At 36.1% G+C, this 22,648-nt stretch overlaps 2 protein-coding genes across 10 annotated transcripts in view; one reads left to right on the forward strand and one right to left on the reverse strand.

Moving 5' to 3' along the window:
• The window catches only part of LOC147844726 (uncharacterized), a 200,097-nt gene that overhangs the window by 75,168 nt on the left and 102,281 nt on the right, over nt 1-22,648 (forward strand). The gene's annotated exons all lie outside the window — the stretch shown is intronic.
• trhde.2 (thyrotropin releasing hormone degrading enzyme, tandem duplicate 2) overlaps nt 1-22,648 on the reverse strand; it is a 210,967-nt gene that overhangs the window by 68,803 nt on the left and 119,516 nt on the right. Inside the window, exons 6-8 of the mRNA XM_087248249.1 lie at nt 19,938-20,075; nt 17,022-17,087; nt 31-96 (exon numbers count right to left, since the gene is read on the reverse strand). Of these exons, the coding sequence (XP_087104375.1) occupies nt 31-96; nt 17,022-17,087; nt 19,938-20,075 (270 nt within the window). The remainder of the gene's footprint in view (nt 1-30; nt 97-17,021; nt 17,088-19,937; nt 20,076-22,648) is intronic.

Raw genomic sequence — 22,648 nt, forward strand, 5'->3', positions numbered from 1 at the left:
CTCACACCCAGAAGATGTGTAAAATCTTACCTCTGAGAGTTTGTTCCACAAGTCATCTCTTGCTGCGTTCCCGTACATATGCGTCATCAAGTAATCCTGCAAACACACAGAGACGCAGATCAATATTGGAAGAGGAATAGATTGGACTTGGACAGGAATGCCAACTTGGGAAACCGAATAAGCCCAAACAATAACATTACTAATCCTCTCAATTCAAGCTGAACTTATGCAAATCAGCAGCAGATGTTTGGGTGTGATTGGCTGTCAGTTCAAGGAGGACCATAAGAAGGCCAATTAGAGGCTGATTATGTTGTTCAAGTCGATGCTGCATCAGTGTGTGTCACTGCATGAGTAAAATACAAATCAGCATCATGATTTTACAAGAGTTGCATTCAAGACACAAAAGATGGGGAAGTTATCCACTTTATAATAAGCATCCTGAGTTTTAGAGGAATTAACTGAAGAAAAGCACTGATTCCTTCAGTATGTAAAATGGTTAAAACCTATTTCTTGTATAGTGCTGTTATATTAAATGAGTTATTACCATAGTACATATTTAAAAGACATGGATTTTAAATACATTTCAAACATTTTCCCATATTCTTTCCCTGTTCTGGAATGATATACAACTATTGTATGATTGACAGTATTTATTATTAATGTAAAGTAATGCAAAATTATTTGATGTGGTTAATGTTATTATGATACTAATTGTTTTGTTGGCGACTTTTTAAATCACTGACAGACTTTTAACTAACAGAGGTGGCATTTTCCATCATTTCAGACTTCAAACCAGATAGCACATGGCAAAAACCTTTCATAATATTATTGGTTGTAAGATTGTGCATGCTTGTGCTCTACAGATTGTTATTTCTTTTTAATAACTCATGTAACAGAGTAGAATGTAGGAACATATATAATTGTCCCCTCAAATGTATCTTTTAAACTCATATTTTTAATGGGATGCTATACAATACTATATTTGTGTATATACACTAGATTAGTCAGCACTGAAGCCAGGTCTAGGGCATATCGAACAAAACAACTTATGATAACGGTCCAAAAACTAGTATACCTAAATGTATATGTTATAGAAAAATATTAAATACAAATAAAAAAAAAAAATCAAGTGAAACAAAATTTTTATTAGTTAGAAAAACTATTACTCAAATGTATATGTTTTAGAGAAATATTAAATACAATGTGAATATAATATTAATATAAAATATTAATAATAAACAATAATTACACAATATTAAAGACAATATGAAAATTTTCATTTAGTTTAGAAAAATGTTGTAGGTTTAATTTTTTTTCCAATATATATATATATATATATATATATATATATATATATATATATATATATATATATATATATATATATGTAATTAGAAATAATGCACAACATAGAAGTTTCATGCAATTGTTTATATAATTTTAATTGTGTATATAATTTAATAGCGTGAACACAGACAGAAAATGATAAAAAAAATTAGACTTAATTTGAATGATAATTGAAGCTAAATATACGATTCAGTAGGTAGAGACAGTATAAAATTGGTAGAGTGGAAAGCATATTGCTAAAAATGCTGTTGACTTGAAATTTTCACCAGATGTTGATAACAACCAACAATAATTATATCTGCTCAGAAAACAAAATTAATTAGTTTACAATTTAAGTTATGTGTAATAAAAGGAAATGACAAAGGGAAAAATTATTGGACACATGAAGAAAGGAATCTATAAATAGGCAATGAAAGCCCACACAGCTGAAATCTCACAGAAGTTCCTCAGTAACCCTTTGCCTTTCCTCATTGTAAATTAATAACAGCTGCTTCAGTCCAACATCTACCGTACATTATCAGGATGATGAAGATGAAATCAGAGTGGACATTTCAGCAAGACAGTGATCCAAAAACACAGACACTGAAACTCTCAAATGGTTTCAGAGAAAGAAAATAAAGCTCTGTAAAATGGCGCAGCCAACCACCTGACTTAAATCCAATAGAAAACACAAATTATAAAGCAGATTTGATAGACGAGACCCCCAGAACCATCAGAATATTTACACTGTTGAAATCTGTGACAAAAATCACAAATAAGCAATGCATGACTTCTCCATATGAGAGGCGTCTTTAAGCTGCCATCACCAAAAAAGCATTTGATATAAAGTATTCAATACATTTCAGTAGTTCAGTGTTTTTTTTTAATTTTTTATTTTTATGTTAGTATTGTTTGGGTTTTTACCAAAATGTGGTTCAATTCCACATCAACCGCCCCTTCATCATATTTTTCCCATTAAAAAAAATACTTTTTCTAAATACCACGCCTCCCCTACACTGTACATAGAGGGAGTTAAGCTTTTTAAGACAAAATGTCCCTAAATACAAAATAAAAAACATTATTTTTAGAGATAACTTTATATAATTTGCGTTGTTATTTTTCAAAAACATTAATGAAACCATTTTGAAAAATAATATTTAAAAAAAATAATTTATTTTGGAGATGTTAAATGCACCCGAAATTCTAGAATCATACTTATAAAAGTGCATTATTATACATGATATTTGCGATAAAAGGAAAGCTCTCACCCTAAGTCAGCAAAGTGCATAATAAATCAATTTAAAATCATATTTAATGTATCCTAATCCAAGTGCCTCGACATCAAACACAGACAAATATGCACTAAAAGGGGAAGTAATATCTGTGTTGTGTATTATTGAAGCAAAGACACCAGTGGGTGTTCATTTGACTGCTAAAAGACTTTAATCTGTTAAACAGCGGCAGCTCTTCATTATCAGGCGTATTCTGCCCCGCAGTCTCAGTGATACAGGTGGTGGGCGACATGAAGATGAAGGAGTCTGATCCTGGAAAGCACATTTGCATTCATCTGATAAGAACATCCGGTGGGAGGCCTTTACTCCACTTTACTAGATTCTTTGATAACTTTTGACTGACCGTGAGCGATAAACTGGCTGGAGTCAAGAGATCAAGCTGACCAAAAACTGTGTTCTTTGCTAAATCTTTCCAACTCTTTATTGGTTTTAAAGGTAGCAATTTGAAAGTGATTTAGATTCTGTCTGTAAAGCACAAATAAAACCATTTTGCAGAATGTTCAAGCTGCTCATGTAGCCTACTAGGGACCATATACATGACATTTTTGGGACTGAAAACGCATAAATCTAAAAATGTCGTCGTTGTTGTGTCTGTGTAACATCTAAAATTTTAGTTTTTGAAAATGATAATGTCATGCACATGCATGGCACTTGTTTAGGTAAGGTGTACAGTAGAAACATGGAAAGTATGAACAAACATACAAAAGTAGTAGAGTATGTTGCAGTGGTTTACCTCACCAGAAAAGTGTGGAATTACTTCACTTTACAACCAACAGCAGAGACACATCATACACACACGGCAAACTCTACATGCTATTCAATTAAAATAATTTTTTATTTCTATAGCACTTTTTACAGTGTAGATTGTGCCAAAGCAGCTCAACATTCTAGTATATATTTAGTATATATTATGTTTCAATCCAGTTGTCGCAGTTGAAGTTTAGTCCAGTTCAGTGTAATGCAAAGTCACTGCTGAAACACTGAAGAGAAAACTCCACTGATGCGCAACTCCACTAGTTGCAAGCCAAGCAAGCGATACACACCAGTGCCGAGCCGCCAACAGTGTTATGTAAATACAGTTATAAACAAGTGAGAACTGCACACAACTATCACTGGCTCTTGAGTGTACAAGATTGTGGAGCACTATTGATGTGATCCAAAACCTGTGAAGAAATGATGCCAACAACAGAGCACTTCTTGAGGTATTTATAATTCTTGACCAGGCCGTATCCTGAGCAGATTCTCTGGTGATCGTGGAGGAGTGGAGAGAATAAGACTGATTCCTGATAAACTCCAGAGACAGAGTCTTCTCATTGGTCCTGTGGGCCAGCCTGAACACCCGCCGGTCACCTACTCTCACATGCAGATTCTCCGCGATGGTGCCCAGACTGCAGCTCTGCACAAGACGTTTTGCCAGAGGAGAAATGGTCATGCCCAACTGAGCCTGGTTTTTCTCAAGGTTTTTTTTTTCCTTCACTCGTCAACTGGTAAAATGTTGTTCCTTGGAACTGTCGCCACAGACTTGCTTGGTTTGGGACTTGTACAGCTGCACATCGATAGATTTACTTTCCAGTGTTTGGACTTTCTGCAGTTAAAATTAAACCACACTGAACAGAATTAAGCTGAATTTAAACTCAGAAAAGTGGACTGACACAGTTTAAATTTACTAGAACTTTTATGTTAGGCTGCTTTGACACAATCTATATTGTAAAAGTGCTATAAAAATAAACATGAATTGTACTTTAGGGTGCTTTCACAATTGGTTCAATTGCCTAGACCGTACCCAAGTTCAATTGTCTCCCATTGCCACCTCCTCAGTTGGTTTGTGTTCACACTGTTTTTTTTCCTTCTAAACCCCGGTACGCTTGCATCATCGAGCTGCTGTTTTGTTCACAGTGGTTGCTGGGTGACTGTCACGAAAGCAAGCGCTGAAATGGAAAGACGTCCGCACATCGCAGTCATTCTGCTTTAATTGAAGCTTTTGGTTTTGGACATACAGAAAGCGACTTGCATCCATTTGCCACAAAAAATATTATAAACATTCAGAACATCACACAGTGACTGCAGAAGGTGTTTTTGGAGGAGACAAGCAGGCATCACAGTGTATCACTGTTTGCCCTGGCTCAGTCCCGCAAGTGTCACCAAGGAGTCACACGAACGAACATTGTAAAAAACGATAGTTTGTTGTACAGTTGGCGGTTTACTTCTGTTATTTGGTACGATTGCATTCACATCAGAGGTGAGCCATACCAGAGTTTGCATGAATCGTACCCCAGACCACCTCTTTCAGGCGGACTCTGGTACGATTTACACGTGCGCACCTGAGGACAGAAGACACGTTCACTCTAGCTAAACGTACCATAGTATGACGTCAAACTAACCCGGGTGCGGACCAAAAGTGCTTGTGTGAAAGTACCCTTAGAGTAGGGTTTTTTAACTTTTAGAACATTTTTTTTATTTTCATGAATACCTTATCCAAAGAGCAGCAACACATTAATTACCCTTGAAGCATTTATGGTTTGATTGTGGATTGATAATCTTTTTATTTATTTATATTTATTAGAAAGATGCTACTGGTCTAATCTTATTCTATGAATTATGCTAAGCTAAGCTAAAAGGCCTTCCCCTATACATGTAGATTGGCTGAATGGATTCAAACATGGTAAAGCTCAACTGTTTAACTTTTGGTGACTTAAATAGAGCCTGTTTTAGAAAGGAAGGAAGGAAGAAAGAAAGAAAGAAAGAAAGAAAGAAAGAAAGAAAGATTGGAGATTTTCTTTAATGCACCTTTTCCTTTAATTAACTTCAATGAGATCACAGTAAATGTAACTGTAAGTGAATAACTGAAGACAAATTCTATGGTCTGGGAATGGTGTGAGCAGATGGTGTCAGGGATTTTATTGTGGGATGACCAATTCCTTTAATAAGGCAATTATTCTAGCCTTTGCCTCACAAATCAAATCAAAAAGGGCACTTGTTGACAGGAGTCATGCTGAGAGGTCTGAGCAAATTGCATTGGGATCCTGAAAGCGTGACTCGGTCCAGCTGGCCTTCTTCTCTCTACATGCTCTGCTGAGCTCTCAGAGAGTCTGGGATTGGAGTCTGGAGCTGCACCAGATTCATGTTACCATCCTGATGAATCTGTTTTAAACCGGTGCAATTCCTCTTCCCCTCTCTCTCTCTTTTCTATTGGTAGAGTTATTCCCCTGAGGCAGAGTGACCATGTGGCATAAACCTGCCTCTGATAGGGCCGTCACAGTGTGTTGTCATTATTTTGACACTGATTTGTTCTGCTGACTGCCATTGCAGGAGGAGAAAAAATACATCCAGTTGCACACAAATTGGATTATTTATCCAAAGTCGACCAATCAACAAGCAACTTACATCTGAATTCACTTCTTTCTGTAATGAATGACAAATTTGAGTGAGTTTTTAACCATTTCCCAGTCTCTTTTAGCAGATATCAGTGCTGAGAGAATCTGAATTTAAGTGTTGCAGTATGAAATACCCATTCGGCTCATTTGCATGCATTTGCATAACGGCGAGGGACCACCCAGAGCCATTTTATGCTGGTGTTGACATTTTCCAGTCTGCCTGCCCTAAAAGTGTGTATTTTAATGACTATGTTGCTACCCACTGCAGTGTAGTGACCAAAAGCTCTTACAGAGAGACAGAAAAGAGTGGAAAACACGCAGACAGCCAAAACACAGCGTGTCGATCATCTTAAAAGCTCTGCCATCTACATACTCTAGTCATTTACTATATATAGTAAGAAAACATCCTAACCTAAATGAAACTTAATTTGTCTGATTCAACATTAGCATCTGTATTGTACTACCATGAAAGTACTATCAGAATCACTTTTATTGCCAAGTGTGCTTCACACATACAAGGAATTTGTTTTGGCTACAGAAGCTTCCAGTGTACATAAAGTGACAAGTGACAACACAAAATAAATATGAAAAAAAAGATGATAAACATTAAACTGAGTAAAAATATCTGGATGTTGAATTGTATGTACAATTTGTTATAAATATACTGGTTATAAGGTGCTGTGTACAAATGTGAATGGAGAAAGTATTGCATTGTATATTGATATAAGGAGCTGTGTACAAGTCCGTATGATAAAGTATTGCACGTGTTTGTTGCACAGTAGGGGAATATTTAACTGTTCATGAGGTAGATGGCCTGAGGAAAGAAGCTTTTCCTGTGTCTGGCTATTTTTGTGCTTGGTGCTCTGAAGCGCCAACCAGACTTTTACAGTTCAAATAGGTAGTGTGCTGGGTGCGAGGCGTCCAGGGTGATTTTGTGAGCCCTTTTACTCACCTTGGAAGAGTACAGTTCGTAAAGTGTAGAAAGGGTTGTGCCAGATTGGTTCAGCAGTCCAGACTATTCGCTGTAGTCTACGGAAGTCGGTGTTGATGATTGTTAGCATATGTTGCTAAGCTAACATGATTTGTAAGAAGAATACATATTCTACAAAATGGCATATTCTGCAAAACTTAAGATTTAATTACTACTTATTCAGCTTTTCAATGCATCCTGGTGGTGTTTTAGCTAGTGACTAATAATTTTAGCAGTGTAGATATAGTCGCAAATAAAGTTAGTCGCAAATATAGTCGCAGACGCACTTTCTAGCTGAGCACACGAAATGCGTGTGTCGTTTATTGCCAACAACAAACTCTCTGAAACTTCCATCAAAAACCAGTCATCAAAACACACTGGTCCTTAAAGGGCAAAAAAGATTATCACAACACTAAGGTCCTTAAAGGGTAAAGGAAATCTACAGCTAAACACTGAGCAACATAAAGCATTGTGATTACAAAGACCATACAATTAAGTCAGGAAAATACTGACGACAAATGCTTCCTGAAAGAACAGAATAAGATGACCTATGTAAGCTATGGTGAATTATGTATAACTGTATCACCACAGCAGCTAGCTGTTACAGTATCTTCCTTTTGGGAAACACTTGAAGCCTAGATTATACTCATAATGCAGAAAAATCTATCTAAAAACAGACTTGGATCAGACCTAGAGACTCAATAACCGATTCCATTAAGATGCTGGTGTTCATTTGAATTAATTTACTGTTATGGTCAATGGCTAGTTACTCTTCTGACTTCTCGTTAGAACAAAATAATATCCTAAATGACCCTTCATCAGGTTTTATAAGCACATTCAGTTCTGGTTCTTGATTCTGCAAAGTCAAATTACTTATAAAGGGAGACAAAAGATTGATCGCTTTCGATATGTAAATCCCCCCGAGCTAGAACACAAGATTTCTGAGAGAGCCTTCACCACCAGAGTCAAAGCAGATCATAAATAATTCATTATTCATCCAACTAAATGAGTTCCCTCAAAAGTAATACGAGAAGAAATATGTCTACAATTTTCCTGCATATGAAAAGTAATTTGGAGGCAATGGAGGCAGAATGTTTGGTGAGGTGCTGTGTTTACCTATTCTTCTCATCAATCACTCAGAGACAGACAGAGATGCTGAAAGTTCCCACAAGAGAGAGACAGAAAACAGTAATAATGAGGCGGAACAGCCTAGCCGGAGGGAGAAGAAGAGGAAGACGGGGAAAAATGGATCCTATCTGTGTTCCAGGATGTTGGCAAATTGAATCGAGGAGTATCTGGCGATTTCATCTGTGTTCAGAGCAGATTATTATCCCACAACATCCACGGGGATTTCACAGAGTGTCTTTCTCCAAGTCAGGAACCCGCTGAGAGCCGACAAACAGGAATTCAGGGAAGGAGAAGCTTCAAATCGCACCCGGAGGATGAAGAAGGACTGTAACGCACTGGAGTTTATTTCTCCCGGGCAGAAGCACACTTGTCCTCTGCTATTCACAGGTCACGATTTCACATTTGCAGGCGGAATGACTATTTCTTCTAACCCATAATATGATCCATCTGAAAGTGGCTTTAAAAGCGATGGGCAGTGTGTGTAAATGACATGGCGGAGCTTCATCACTCCAGCAGTAGACTTCATTTATGACTCCCACTACTCTTTACAAGAGACATTCATCCTCCGCCCCAGCAGCGCATCCACCATTTACCAATGAAGACACCCTCGTGCTCACAGAAAGAGAGAGAGCAAGATGGGTAATGGACTTCAATCTGTCTGCTGTTTAAGTATTCTGAAGAGTTCAGCTTCACGTCTGTCTGCTGCTCCAATATTGGAGAGACACGAGGAGGAGAAGAGATGCCACACAGAGCAAAAGAGAGACACTGAGAGAATGAAATCAGCTTCAGTCAACAGAGGCAGGCAGACAGCAGAGGAGAGAACAGAGCTGATCACAGACATATGTTGAATGAAGCAAGTCGTCCCCATAAGGAATATTTTACCCAAAATCAAACAGTTTCTAATAATCTCATAAGCTGAATGAATTGGTAAATACATGGTAGGATCACATATGACAGTGTGTATTGTATGAAGGTAAATCAGTTGCGAAACTCGAGAGCTTGCAAATGTAAATGTGAGCACTTGTGATAATAATATTTGTATGTGTAGGTTGAAATGTACACTTACAGCTCTGATGTGAACAGCTGAAATCCTCGATTTGCACACACACACAACAATCCACACACTTGTGTTTTAAATTGGAAGTTGCAGATTAATAGTTGTGTATTTGTAAAATGTCATTCACAAATACAAAGTGACAGACACACGTGTGCACGGCAAATTTGACTGCATCTTCGCTCTACAACCACAGGTCGGCACTCACAACCTCTCAGATTCGTCAGTACAACTACAAATCTCCCGCGCTCTGACTTTTGCAACACATCTCCCGCGATCTCTGTAGCAGAACTCATCTGTGCACTCGCAGATGCAGAGGCGTGAGCAGCGCTGGGCAGGGGAGGGGCGGGGCTGGTGTAAAGCTGTTTGATTGGCTGATGCCTGACCAATGAACAATGCCAGCAGCCAACAGGACTGAGGTGCAAAATAATCATTTCCTACGATTATTTTATTATTTAGGGTTTATTTAAACTCTTTTCTGAAGAGATTCTTGTTAAAAATAATAAATTCTGTGGAAATGTACATACCAGTAAAAGAGCAGCAAAGCCAGTTTATTGGCTAGAGCCAGCCAATGAGATGGGGCGTTTCTGTTTGTCATGACACAGGGCAGCTCACGTTGTTGGAGGCCTCGAGCAATCAGAGGGTAAGTTATGATTTTTAATAATTATCTATATGTTCAATACTGTTAGCTAAGCTAAGGACTGTGCTGGGTGCTTCTCTTGTTTGTTTCTTATATAAGAAACAGTTATGAGTTATCTAGGAGCTGCTTTCAATCATGTTATATGGTTCTAAAGATACGATTCAACCCACATGAAATAAGAAGTTGCAATAGTATTTATAGTAAATAATAGTACGTTTTTGAACCATACTAACTATAGTAAACTGTATTATACAGTATATATTGCAGTATCTACAACTTTGTTAATGAATGCAACAGCACACCGTAGTATTAACTAGCATGAACTTTAATAAATTGAAGTATATTTACACACACACACACATACACATACACACACACACACACACACATTAATAGCAATTAAAAATAACACTAGGCGTTTCAGTTTCTTACAGATCATACCGGTTTTTGTTATTATAACCTGCATCATATCTATCTATCCATCTATCTATTTACATGTTTGTGTACAGTGTGTCCTTTATATCACTTTTTTAATTATGAAAGTTACTAACTATAGGTTATTTCTCAGTTTCCTGTAAGGATGGAGTGACAGGAGAGATCAGCATGTTTCAAGTCGATGAGGAACTCAGAGAAGCTGCATAGCTTGAATAGGATGTTATTTATGCTAAAGATGACATGATGATCCAGCTCATCTACAAACACTTCAAAATAATTCAGATCATTCAAGAGGAAGCCGACTTTATTTTCTCTTTTTACCTGCCAAGATGACTACAGATTTGAACAAAACACACACTCACCCACAAACACAACTTTTATTTTGATAATTGTTTAATGTAGTATTTTTACACTTTACTGTAAGGCAGGGGTGTCAAACTCAGTTCCTGAAGGCCCGTAACCCTTCACGTTTTTAGTTGTAACCCTGCTTCAACACACTTAAGTGAAAGTTTCAAACAAACCTGAAGGACTCAATTAGTTTGATCAGGTGTGTTTAATTAGGGTTAGAACTAAACTTTGCAAAGCTGCAGCCCTCCAGGAACTGAGTTTGACACCTGTTCTGTAAGGAAATGTAATTTGTCAAATAAAATTTACAGTCCAAATAAGTGTAGTGCAAATGTCTAGTTACTTGTATTGAAATATTTCAGGGTTTTTCCTTGTTCATAATGAGATGGAGGTGGTATATCCAACTTCATCATTACCCATTAAATGTTATCTCCTCTTTAATACTTTGCTCAAGCCTTAACTAATGGTCAGAAAGCAAGCCATTGTGTAAAGCTGGTTGATGCTCGCTGTAATAGAGAGAGATGATGACTGTTCAGCTTATGTTGCTTAACCCTGCAGATGAGATGCTCAAAGTGGACCCTCAGCCGAGCGATGGACACTGTCTCCCTCACCTAGCTGCTCTTCCTTTGAACACACATATCATGTTGAAGGATGCAAGTTGTGGACCTAAATCAGATGTAATGCATGTAGATGTATAAATTAGAAAGAAATGAAACTGCTTTAAAATGTATTAGGTTTTACATAAAAATATGTGTTCTTAACAGATTTGTTTCAACTTGATATTTGCATAATAAATGGCATTAGAATGTTTAGTTTTAAACAGATAGCTATATTTCAATTTTTTCAATTTTAAGCTATATATATATATATATATATATATATATATATATATATATATATATATATATATATATATATATATATATATATATATATATACATACAAGTATACTTCAATTTATTAAAGTTCATGCTAGTTAATACTACAGTGTGCTGTTGCATTCATTAACAAAGTTGTAGATACTGCAATATATACAGTATAATACAGTTTATTATAGTTAGTATGGTTCAAAAACGTACTATTATTTACTATAAATACTATTACAACTTCTTATTTCATGTGGGTTGAATCGTATCTTTAGAACCATATAACATGATTGAAAGCAGCTCCTAGATAACTCATAACTGTTTCTTATATAAGAAACAAACAAGAGAAGCACCCAGCACAGTCCTTAGCTTAGTATTGAACATATAGATAATTATTAAAAATCATAACTTACCCTCTGATTGCTCGAGGCCTCCAACAACGTGAGCTGCCCTGTGTCATGACAAACAGAAACGCCCCATCTCATTGGCTGGCTCTAGCCAATAAACTGGCTTTGCTGCTCTTTTACTGGTATGTACATTTCCACAGAATTTATTATTTTTAACAAGAATCTCTTCAGAAAAGAGTTTAAATAAACCCTAAATAATAAAATAATCGTGGGAAATGATTATTTTGCACCTCAGTCCTGTTGGCTGCTGGCATTGTTCATTGGTCAGGCATCAGCCAATCAAACAGCTTTACACCAGCCCCGCCCCTCCCCTGCCCAGCGCTGCTCACGCCTCTGCATCTGCGAGTGCACAGATGAGTTCTGCTACAGAGATCGCGGGAGATGTGTTGCAAAAGTCAGAGCGCGGGAGATTTGTAGTTGTACTGACGAATCTGAGAGGTTGTGAGTGCCGACCTGTGGTTGTAGAGCGAAGATGCAGTCAAATTTGCCGTGCACACGTGTGTCTGTCACTTTGTATTTGTGAATGACATTTTACAAATACACAACTATTAATCTGCAACTTCCAATTTAAAACACAAGTGTGTGGATTGTTGTGTGTGTGTGCAAATCGAGGATTTCAGCTGTTCACATCAGAGCTGTAAGTGTACATTTCAACCTACACATACAAATATTATTATCACAAGTGCTCACATTTACATTTGCAAGCTCTCAAGTATTGCTACTGATTTACTTTTATACTATTGGCTCATTTCAAACTGGAGTAAATGTAAATTGTAGATCTGTGCTGACTTGAGCTGCTTACTTTCAGATTATTCCGAATCATTTGATGAAATGGTTAACTCTAGAATTAGAACACAAAACATTAATGCATCTGTTTATTTGTATTTAATGTTGTTAATTTAATACAATTACTTACTCCCAGGGCCATATATATTGAAGATGATATTTAGCTGCACCATGTTGGATGTTTCGTAACATCTAATTTTTACAAAGTAAAAACGCTTAACCTCCAACCTGGAGGACTAGGACATACATACAATACACTACAGACAATTTAGCTTACCCAATTCAGCTATAGCCTGTCTTTGGACTTATGCTGGAATCCAGAGCAACCAGAGGAAACCCACGCCAACGGGGAGAACATGCAAGCTCTATACAGAAATGCCAACCAACCCACCTGGGGCTCAAATCAGTGATCATCTTGCTGTGAGACGACTCTTCTAACCATTGCGCTATTGTGCCATCCAATTTAATACAATTACGAAACACAAAACCATTCTGGTTATTTCTATCTTGAAACTCCATAGTCGTCAAAATGACCACATGCATTTCAGTCTCCACTACATTTCCCTGTGTCTGTAAAAATGCATGTCTCTGTTGCCTAGCAACTTCCTGCTAACATGAACATAACTTTACTTTAAATGTTTTTCAAAACAACTTATTCAGTGCCATGAAAAAATCTTGCTCTCTTGCTTGTGAAGTAAAAGTGTTGTGTGTAGTTTCGCGAGTGGTGTAGTAACTAGTCCAAATTACTTAGCTGTATTACCAAAATGATTGCATTTTTAGGGTAATGACTTCATAAAATATGATGACAAACATTGAAAACTTTCTTCTAATATCTCAATAGAAGCTTTGAATTTAAATATGATGTGCCAATATGCTGTCTCATATGAGACCGATATGGCCATTCTAGTTATTGTAGAATTTTGGTAGTTCCAAAGTTAAAACTGGTCAGTTCTGTACTATGACTATATAACTACTGTGTACTGCTATTAACTACCTGCAGGAATTTAAGATTATGAACTGCACGTTGCTCATGTACCTCTATCAGGGCTGGGGAGTAACAAAATATTACCATGTATTTTAAATATAAAATATAAAAGTAAATGTATTTCAATATAATTAAATTTCAGATAGGTAGTAATGCGATTACAGTTACATCGGAAAACATTTTAACATTTTTGAATACCAAAGTAATTACTGTGAATCTTAATGTAATTTCTTCACTTACATTTTAAGTAAACATGGAGATTTAAACCAATATGGCAATTCATAGTAGTACTGATGGTCATGGTATAATAATGTTCAACACAAAAAGCCATGCTTTTGCTGCATTCTCTGCTGGAATTACGAACAGTATTTTGCTTTTAAATCTGAAAAAGGACACTACCCACTCTATGCCTACCTGGCTGCAACTAAATTTGTATCTGCATCAAAGGATGTAATGTTCAATCTAAAAAAAAGCATGAAATACTTCATGGTCTTTGACATATGTTATCCAGTAAATCTTTTTTTCAATTCCCTCATACTTTAATGTAGATTTGTTAATGTTGTGGTTGTTTGAAATAATTTCAATAAAAAATGAAACTGAATTGTCATAGAATTTACTTTGCTTTCATTTAACTGTTCCACGTGAATCATGCATGGTATAATTATTTATAAAGTCAAATAATAGCTTTCTGTGATTTACAGATGAACTTAGTATTTCATTCATTAAAAATATTGGTGCAGTAATGTGAGTTCATAATCTAATTTGTTGTGAACAAATGATTCTTTTGAGTGAATCAATTTTAAATTAATAATTTATTTTGTTTAACAAAACCAACTTGAATGAATCACAAACTGGATAGATCGGAGTGTGTTTACTTAAAGCATTGTTAGCAAATTGTGCTTGTTAAATTACACTAAAATGTAACAATATTACTTGTGACCATTGTTGCTTTGCCTGTCAATTTTGGCTCAGTGATTCTTTTGTGTCATTTGCTTCTCTATAGAGAGAATTATTAGTGATTAAGTTAGGTCCACTTGTTGAACTAATCTATTATATAATATGGAGAACTGTATCAGTTGTTTTGGATTTGTTTGACGAGTTTATATTCATTTTGATACAGCATGGGGTTTGTGTTTTTAAAACAAGTATTTTGTAATCGGTATTGAAATACATTGTATAAATAATAACCTTCCCAGCCCTAACCATTAATGAGTTCTGTGTAGGGGCGTGATTAGGGTTTAGATTTTAAGAAGACGTTTATGGATGCATTTAGTAATGCCATGGTAAATGCAAGTACTTTAAATGAAATGACAATACATCAATCTATAGTTACAACCCAATATAAAGTGTGACCGATTAAACTATTGTAAATCAGATTATTTTTCAGATATCATTCTGTCATGACTTATTTATTATGCTAACTAAAAGTGAACAAAATTAACCAAAATAATTTTAAACAAAGGCAAGTTTATTTAGATAGCACATTTCACACACAGTGGTAATTCTAAGTGCTTTACTTAAACAAGAATAAAAGAAACAAGAAAATAAAAACAACAAAGAATAAAAATGATTAAAAACAGATAAAAAAAAAGTTTAAAATGTGTTAAAAGTTTTAAAGGAATGAAAAAGAAAAGAAAGACATACTGTAATAGTGCGATATGTCGGACGTAGCATAGTGCTCATACAGTAAAGGCCCAGCTAAACAGATGTGTTTTCAGTCTTGATTTGAATGTGCCTAAAGTTGTAGCACATTTCTGGAAGCTGATTCCAGCAGCAGGGGGAGTTGTACCTGAAGGCAGAATCCCCCTGCTTTGACTGAACTCTTGGAATTGTTAATTTACTTGATCCTAATGATCTGAGGGATCTGTTGGGTTTGTATTCAGTCAGCATATCTGTAATGTATTGAGGTCCAAGGCCATTTAGTAAATGATAGACAAGTAGTAATACTTTAAATTCTGTTCTGAATATAACTGGTAGCCAGTGTAAAGACTGTCCTCAGGTGATGTGCTCTAATTTTCTGGTTCTGGTCAGAATCCTGACAACAGCATTCTGGATGAGCTGCAACTGACTGACTGACTCTCTTTTTGGTAAGGCCAATGGGGAGTCTGTTACAGTAATCCACGCTGCTGCTGATAAAAGCATGAACAAGTTACTTTAAGTCCTCCCTGGAAACAAAGCATCTAATTCATGCAATGTTTTTTTTGAGAATTTTAGATAATTCAAAGCAATTACATTAAACCCATGTCTGCTGGTTAAAGATTTATCATTACTAATATTCATAAAGGCCTATCTGTGTTCAACTATCTATAAATGAAGCATTAAATGTGTTTTTCTGCAGAAAACATGACCTGATTGTGCCACTAATAGCAACACTACACCACAACGTCAAAAATAACCCAGAAATATGCTGTGAAACTGACAGATTTTTGACAGCAGCGCAGTCATAAAGAAATAAAGCGGGAAGTTACTCATGTTTTGAAAACTGTTTTATCTGGATCTACAAGGTGAGGAATCTGTATGTGAGTTTTACACCTCTGAAACGGCACAACCGTGTGAACCCATGTCAAAACATGAGTAATTTATACCTTTAACTAATTTGCATTTATTACAGATTTACTCCTAACCTGCAGCCAGTTTGTTCACAGCTCAGGTCCTTTAACCACATTTCAGCATGCAGTCTGATACAGCAGCCATATGGTGTCCAGAAAAGCATTAACAGCCTCTAATAATATAGCACAGATCTGCTGTTCACTCTCCAGGGTGTCTGGACTGAGATGGACAAGGAAAGAGCTTGAGGAAAAACCTCAAAATACTGTATAAAGCCTCACAGTGAAACCCCAGCCTTGGTCTTTCATCTGTAGTTTCAACACAATGTCAGACCAGAGCTTTACTGATGTGTTTCCTCAGATATAAAGAATGAAGACACAGGTTTATCTTCTGATTGTGAATGCTTCAGACATTCAATTAGTTTGTGAACACGTTTAATAGCTTGTCTGATTGTGTGGCTTTCACCTCAAGCTGATGGCAGCGCGTCACAAGCTGTTGTAGCTCTGAAGATAGGAAGAGCATGTAAACAGACACGCTCCTATAATCACACAAACGCTCACGGCAGAAACCTACGTGACTTTCAGAACAATATTTGTCACAATATTCATGCTGAGAATGGTGAGAATTGTTTTTAGCACATTTAGATTCCCTAAAAATAACATTTCATAGATTTAACAAGGACTGAACTTTTGAAATAAAAAATAAATTGAGACACATTTGTTGATTTTTTTTTCAGCAGAATTTACTGTATAACATAAAGCCTTGTAAGCATATTTGTAAGACACATTAGCAGTAGAAACACACACATGCGTGTGAAATCTTCTGTGACCACAAAGAGAAAAGATGAAAGAAACTCTTGACTTACATTGAGGGCTCTCTGGAATAGTGTTTGTCCCATGACGTTTGCCAGCATTCGGATCAGAGCAGCTCCCTGAAGAAGCACAGTAAAAACGCCTTCAGTCATAGATTCACATTTACATCTGCTGTCCACATATATACAGATATCAACAAAATAGTTTGAAGCTTTATGAACAGAATAACAATCTCAAATGATGTTGATAACCAGAGAAACTCATTTAAAATCACAAATAATCCACATAATGCTACTGCTTTCAAAACATTGCTTTTGCTGCTTGTTCAAACTCATATTTATGCACTAGATATCGCATACGGGCCCTGAGCATGAGTCAATACAGCCACCACATTTGTACAGTGCTCACAGGACAAAAGTCATTCAACAGCACTTAGTCAAGACTATGTGAAAGCCAACGTGAAGATGCTGGACTTTAGTGCTGTGTACAGGTGTAGTAATGAGCAAACAAAGAAAACAAAGCACTTCATAGATAAGATTTAGTTTGATGCCTAGGCCCTATTGGAATTCCTCCATTTATTATTATTATTATTATTATTATTATTATTATTATTATTATTATTATTATTATTATCAAGAATAAATCACATTTTTTAGGGTCCAAACATGCTTAAAAACGGAGTCAATTTTGCTCGTGTGACAAAAATGTACACTTGTTATGGGTTTCTAAAGTGGGTGTGCCAAAATGTTTGGGTGCAAGGTCCCTTTCATTGCTGCTTGCAGCTTAAATTTAACTTCGACATTTTATGTAAAAAAATATTAATGCATTAATTTCAAATGTTTTAATTACATTTTATTAATTTAAATTAAATCTAAATTTTATATTGTGCATCACAACAACATAACATTTTTAAAAAATAATTTAAAAATAATTTGTGTTAGCTATGGTTCATTTAAGATAGGACTTTATGACACTTGTCCTGCTGCTTTCTGCTATCTTATAAATCTGTATTTTTCTTTTTACTCTGGGTGACTTTGACATGCTTATTTGACAGAATCTTATTCCCATCCGTCTGTGTGATGCGTGTCACTTCCTGTTAGCTCAAGGGCTCATGGGATGTTTTGTGGGAGGAAGCGATGAGGCTCAATGTCACGATCACTGTAGTTTGACTGACAGAGTTCATAATGCCTCAGGACCTGAGGGGAAACGGGGAGGGGCTTGAAGAAGAGCAACAGCCAATCACAAACTCGCCTTGAGTTGATTGACAGCTGGAAGGAGAGTTGATTTCTGAGTGGCTTTTTTCTGCGTCTGATCTCTGACAGAGGACCAGATTTTCTCTTAAGTGCTTCCTGTGCCTTTAATGGCCTTTAGATGTCGGAGATGAGAGGATTTATTTGGGTGCTGGAGTTATTAACAGTAAAAAGTGTTCCAGTGAGAAAGAGGTAATTAAATAGATGTCGTCTGTTTTTTTTTGTGCCACTAAAGTCCCCAGAGTAACGAAACCTCACTATCTCTTACAATGTAACGGCTTCTGTCTTCGACTTACTTAAAAACAAGCTTTTAATTAAACTGCTTTTCATGCCTATGTGAAGAGGCTTATAACAGCGCCACTCCATTTACTATTCACAAAGATAAACTGGGAACATTTTAGCAGGAGAAAATAACAAGCAAACTGAGGTGTTTACTGGACTTAATAAAAGATCAAGTTTTATCAGTGTGGTAAAGGCCTCACACTTAATAAAAGGCTGATTTAGACCAGCGATACTACTGTTTTGCAAAGTCATTGTTTCTCTTCAACCTCTTCAACTCATAAAAAGGAAAGTAAAACATGGAATTTCACTTTACTTTTACTACAGTTTTTAGCATAAACTTGTTCAGATAAATATTAAAGGTTTACAGCAGGGGTGTCCAAACTTATTGGACCGAGGGCCAGATGCAAAAAAAAAACATTGTCCCGGGCCAAATTTTACATACATCACACAGACACGCATATATATATATATATATATATATATATATATATATATATATATAAAATTGAAGTCAGAATTAGCCCCCCTAAATTATTAGCCCCACTGTTTATTTTTTCCCCAATTTCTGTTTAACGGAGGGAAGATTTTTTTTTCCACACATTTCTAAACATAATAGTTTTAGTACCTCATTTCTAATAACTGATTTATTTTATCTTTGCCATGATGACAGTAAATAATATTTGACTAGATATTTTTCAAGACACTTCTATACAGCTTAAAGTGACATTTAAAGGCTTAACTGGGTTAATTAGGTTAACTAGTCAAGTTAAGGTACTTAGGCAAGTTATTTTATAACAATGGTTTGTTCTGAAGACTTAAGGGGCTAATAATTTTGACCTTAAAATGGTTCATAAAAAATTCAAAACTGCTTTTATTCTAGCCGAAATAAAACAAATAAGTCTTTCTCCAGAAGAAAAAGTATTATCAGACATATTGTGAAAATGTCCTTGCTCTGTTAAACATCATTTGGGAAATATTTAAAAAAGAAGAAATAAATCATATATATATTTATAGATAGATAGATAGATAGATAGATAGATAGATAGATAGATAGATAGATAGATAGATAGATAGATAGATAGATAGATAGATAGATAGATAGATAGATAGATAGATAGATAGATAGATAGATAGATAGATAGATAGATAGATAGATAGATAGATAGATAGATCGATCGATCGATCGATCGATCGATCGATCGATCTTGCTTAATTGAATGCATGTAATAGCGAAACCCGGTGGTTATTTATTGAATTACGTTATTTTTTTGTATAGTGGGCAAGATTCTATTGATATTTCTAAAAAGCCTCGCGGGCCGCCACAAAACTGATTGCGGGCCGCAGACGGCCCGCGGGCCGTAGTTTGGATACCCCTGGTTTACAGTCATTTCCATCATGCAGATAAAGCCTGTAGGAGCCTATGAGAGATTCTCTTGCCTTCTTATAGGCGATCCAGTCAAAGACTCTGTCAATGTCTGTGGCTTCAAACACTTGCTGAGAGATTGGGTGAGAACTGGCCAAACCGTCCAGCAACATCACCTCATGAAGGACATCAGTCAGAAACCTCTGCTTCTCCTGTGGATTAGAGACAGAGAGACATCTTATTGGGTTATTTTACAGCATCAAATGCATAAAACGTTCTCACACAAGCTTCTGTTTTACTTTCAAAAGTGAACAAAACTTTGATCGGCTTTATAAATGAAATTAGAAAGTGTTTCTTGGAAATCCAGCTCATATTTCTCACTAGTGAAGCTTTTGTTATCCATTGATATGAAGTAACATTGACTGCTGTTGAGAATCAACTGGATTCACCCCTGAGAGAAACTCTGCTGCTGCATCAAATCTCTCCCTGTAGGATTGGCTATGAAGACAGGTAGTTTTGGGTCAAAGAAAAAGACCTTCATCATTAACTGTGTCTGTGGATCAAAGATTCTCCATATCTAATACAGTCACATGAGGAAATACTGACTGTACCCGGTTATTTCCCGTTTAAATAAAGTCTGAATAGATTAGAACTGATAAAATTATATTATAATGTGAAACTTCACCACATTGAGGCTATTTAAATAAACAAAATACCACGGTACTACCGTTTTTTTTCTTTGAATTATCTGCACAAATAACAAACACAGAAGATTATAAAATAATAATAACTGAAAGTCACTGTTAATATTAAATGCTTAATATGCTGATAATTTTTAACCTTAGTTTTGTTCTGCATTTAAAATCAAAAACACCATCAATGTAACACCACAATCTCAAGTATTTCAGTAAAACGTGACACTGTCTTCCAGTTAGTCATTTAAAGGTGGCTTTTTGCCAGTTGCCGTATATGAAAACAGATTAAATATGAATAACATGAATTATATATGAAAGCATTACACTGCAGGTTCATCTTCTGCACATCTTCATAATGGAGCCTCTGGCAAAATCTCTGCTGACTGATCAGATTCAGAACGACTCTTTATGTTATTAGTATTTTCACATCTACGTATGTATTGTTTGACCAAGAGAAAGCCAGCCAGATTCTCAGCTGTTATAAACATGTCTCAGTTTGATGCTCCAAATGTTTTATTACACCTTTATTCCTCCATCATTATGAATAATTCTTGGCCATTAAAGCTTTTGGCAGCTTGATTAAAAATCCCACTGAAGACATTAATCCAAGAGAGCAGGATATTTTAATCAAGGGATTTGAGCTCAAACAAACAACGTACGGAAATGAATCAAGAAACAAATGTTCATCAAAAGCGCTCATGGCTTTATGTCAGTATAATGCAGCGTCTTTTATTAACCCAGTAAATCCTGTTCACGTGTGTGAGAGATTCTGCTCAAAGCAAATTAATGAATTGACATGAGACATAAAATAGACTCACATGAAAGTGAGAATACAAATCAATACAGGGAATATTGAGCTGAAAATGTTGCGTGAGTTTTTACCTCATCAACAGATGAAAGTGTAGATAAAAGTGTCTGTTGGTGACAGACATGAGCTACTTCTTTTTGAGGTTATAAAGGCAACATTTTATTCAGTAGAATCAAACCTGAGGTATAATTATCTTAAGATATGTCTAAAATATTTAAAAAAACTGAAATATGCTGCGACTAATGGACTGCTGCAATAATTTATCCCTCATTTTCAACTTCAGAGGGAAGATCTTAAAAAAGTAGTGCTTTTTGAAACCACCAGTGTCCTGATTTCTGAGACTATTTATATCATTACTTACTTTAAGTGATCTTGTAGAAGAGAACAGTATGTGACATCTGTCTCTTTAATGTTTTCTGACAGACAGTCAGAATGTGCATGTATACTGTACATATAAACAAAGAAAAGCATTCATGTTAATTTAAAACAAGCAGTATAGTGACTATAAACACAGATAGACAGACAGACAGACGGACGGAAAGAAAACAGCTGGTGGTTTAGAGCTGATTTTATGCAAGTCACGTAATGTGCACTTTTAAAACGTGTGCAATGAGAAGAGCTTCCATCTGGCCCATATGTGCTCCCAACAAGGTGTTTACGTCCAATGATGCTTCATTTAGATCCTGCTTATTAACGTCTCAACATCATCACCTGTTGTAAAAGCACTCAAACTTCCACACTGATCGACCACTTTAAGGTCAGCAGCATGGGAGCAAAGTCTGATGGGAAAGCTAAACCTCTCTGAGAGCACCTCTAGCATGATAGATATGTGAATGAGGCAGAAAACAAACAGTCCAGCAGTTTTGAGCAGGTGAAGGGACCTGGAGGCTGATTTAATGACCTATTACAGTCTATTGTCAAATCCGTTCACAACATTTCTCAGTGCATTTGAGAGTTTTCACTTCTGGTTTAGACTCTTTCCTCCTGAAATGAGCAATATTAGCCATATTTAGGAAGGGAAATGCTTGCAGTCATCCTATAAGCGCAATGAAGTGTTTCCATCAAACTCTATCGAACGTGAAACCCAATTGCTCACTGAAATGACATCCCCTAAATGGTCTTTCTGCCCGGCTGATGCTCCATAACTAAGGTGCTCTAAAGCAGAGAGCTGTAAAATACAGGGGCAGACCGGATAGAAGGTCATTATGTGAGCAGAAATCTCTCATGCATTAAACAAGGACACCATATTGATATACATATGGCATTTTAGTCATAATAAAGA

Source organism: Danio rerio, chromosome 4 (assembly GCF_052040795.2).
Source record: "Danio rerio strain M-AB ecotype USA chromosome 4, GRCz13ab, whole genome shotgun sequence".
In the NCBI taxonomy this organism is placed as follows: Eukaryota; Metazoa; Chordata; class Actinopteri; order Cypriniformes; family Danionidae; genus Danio; species Danio rerio.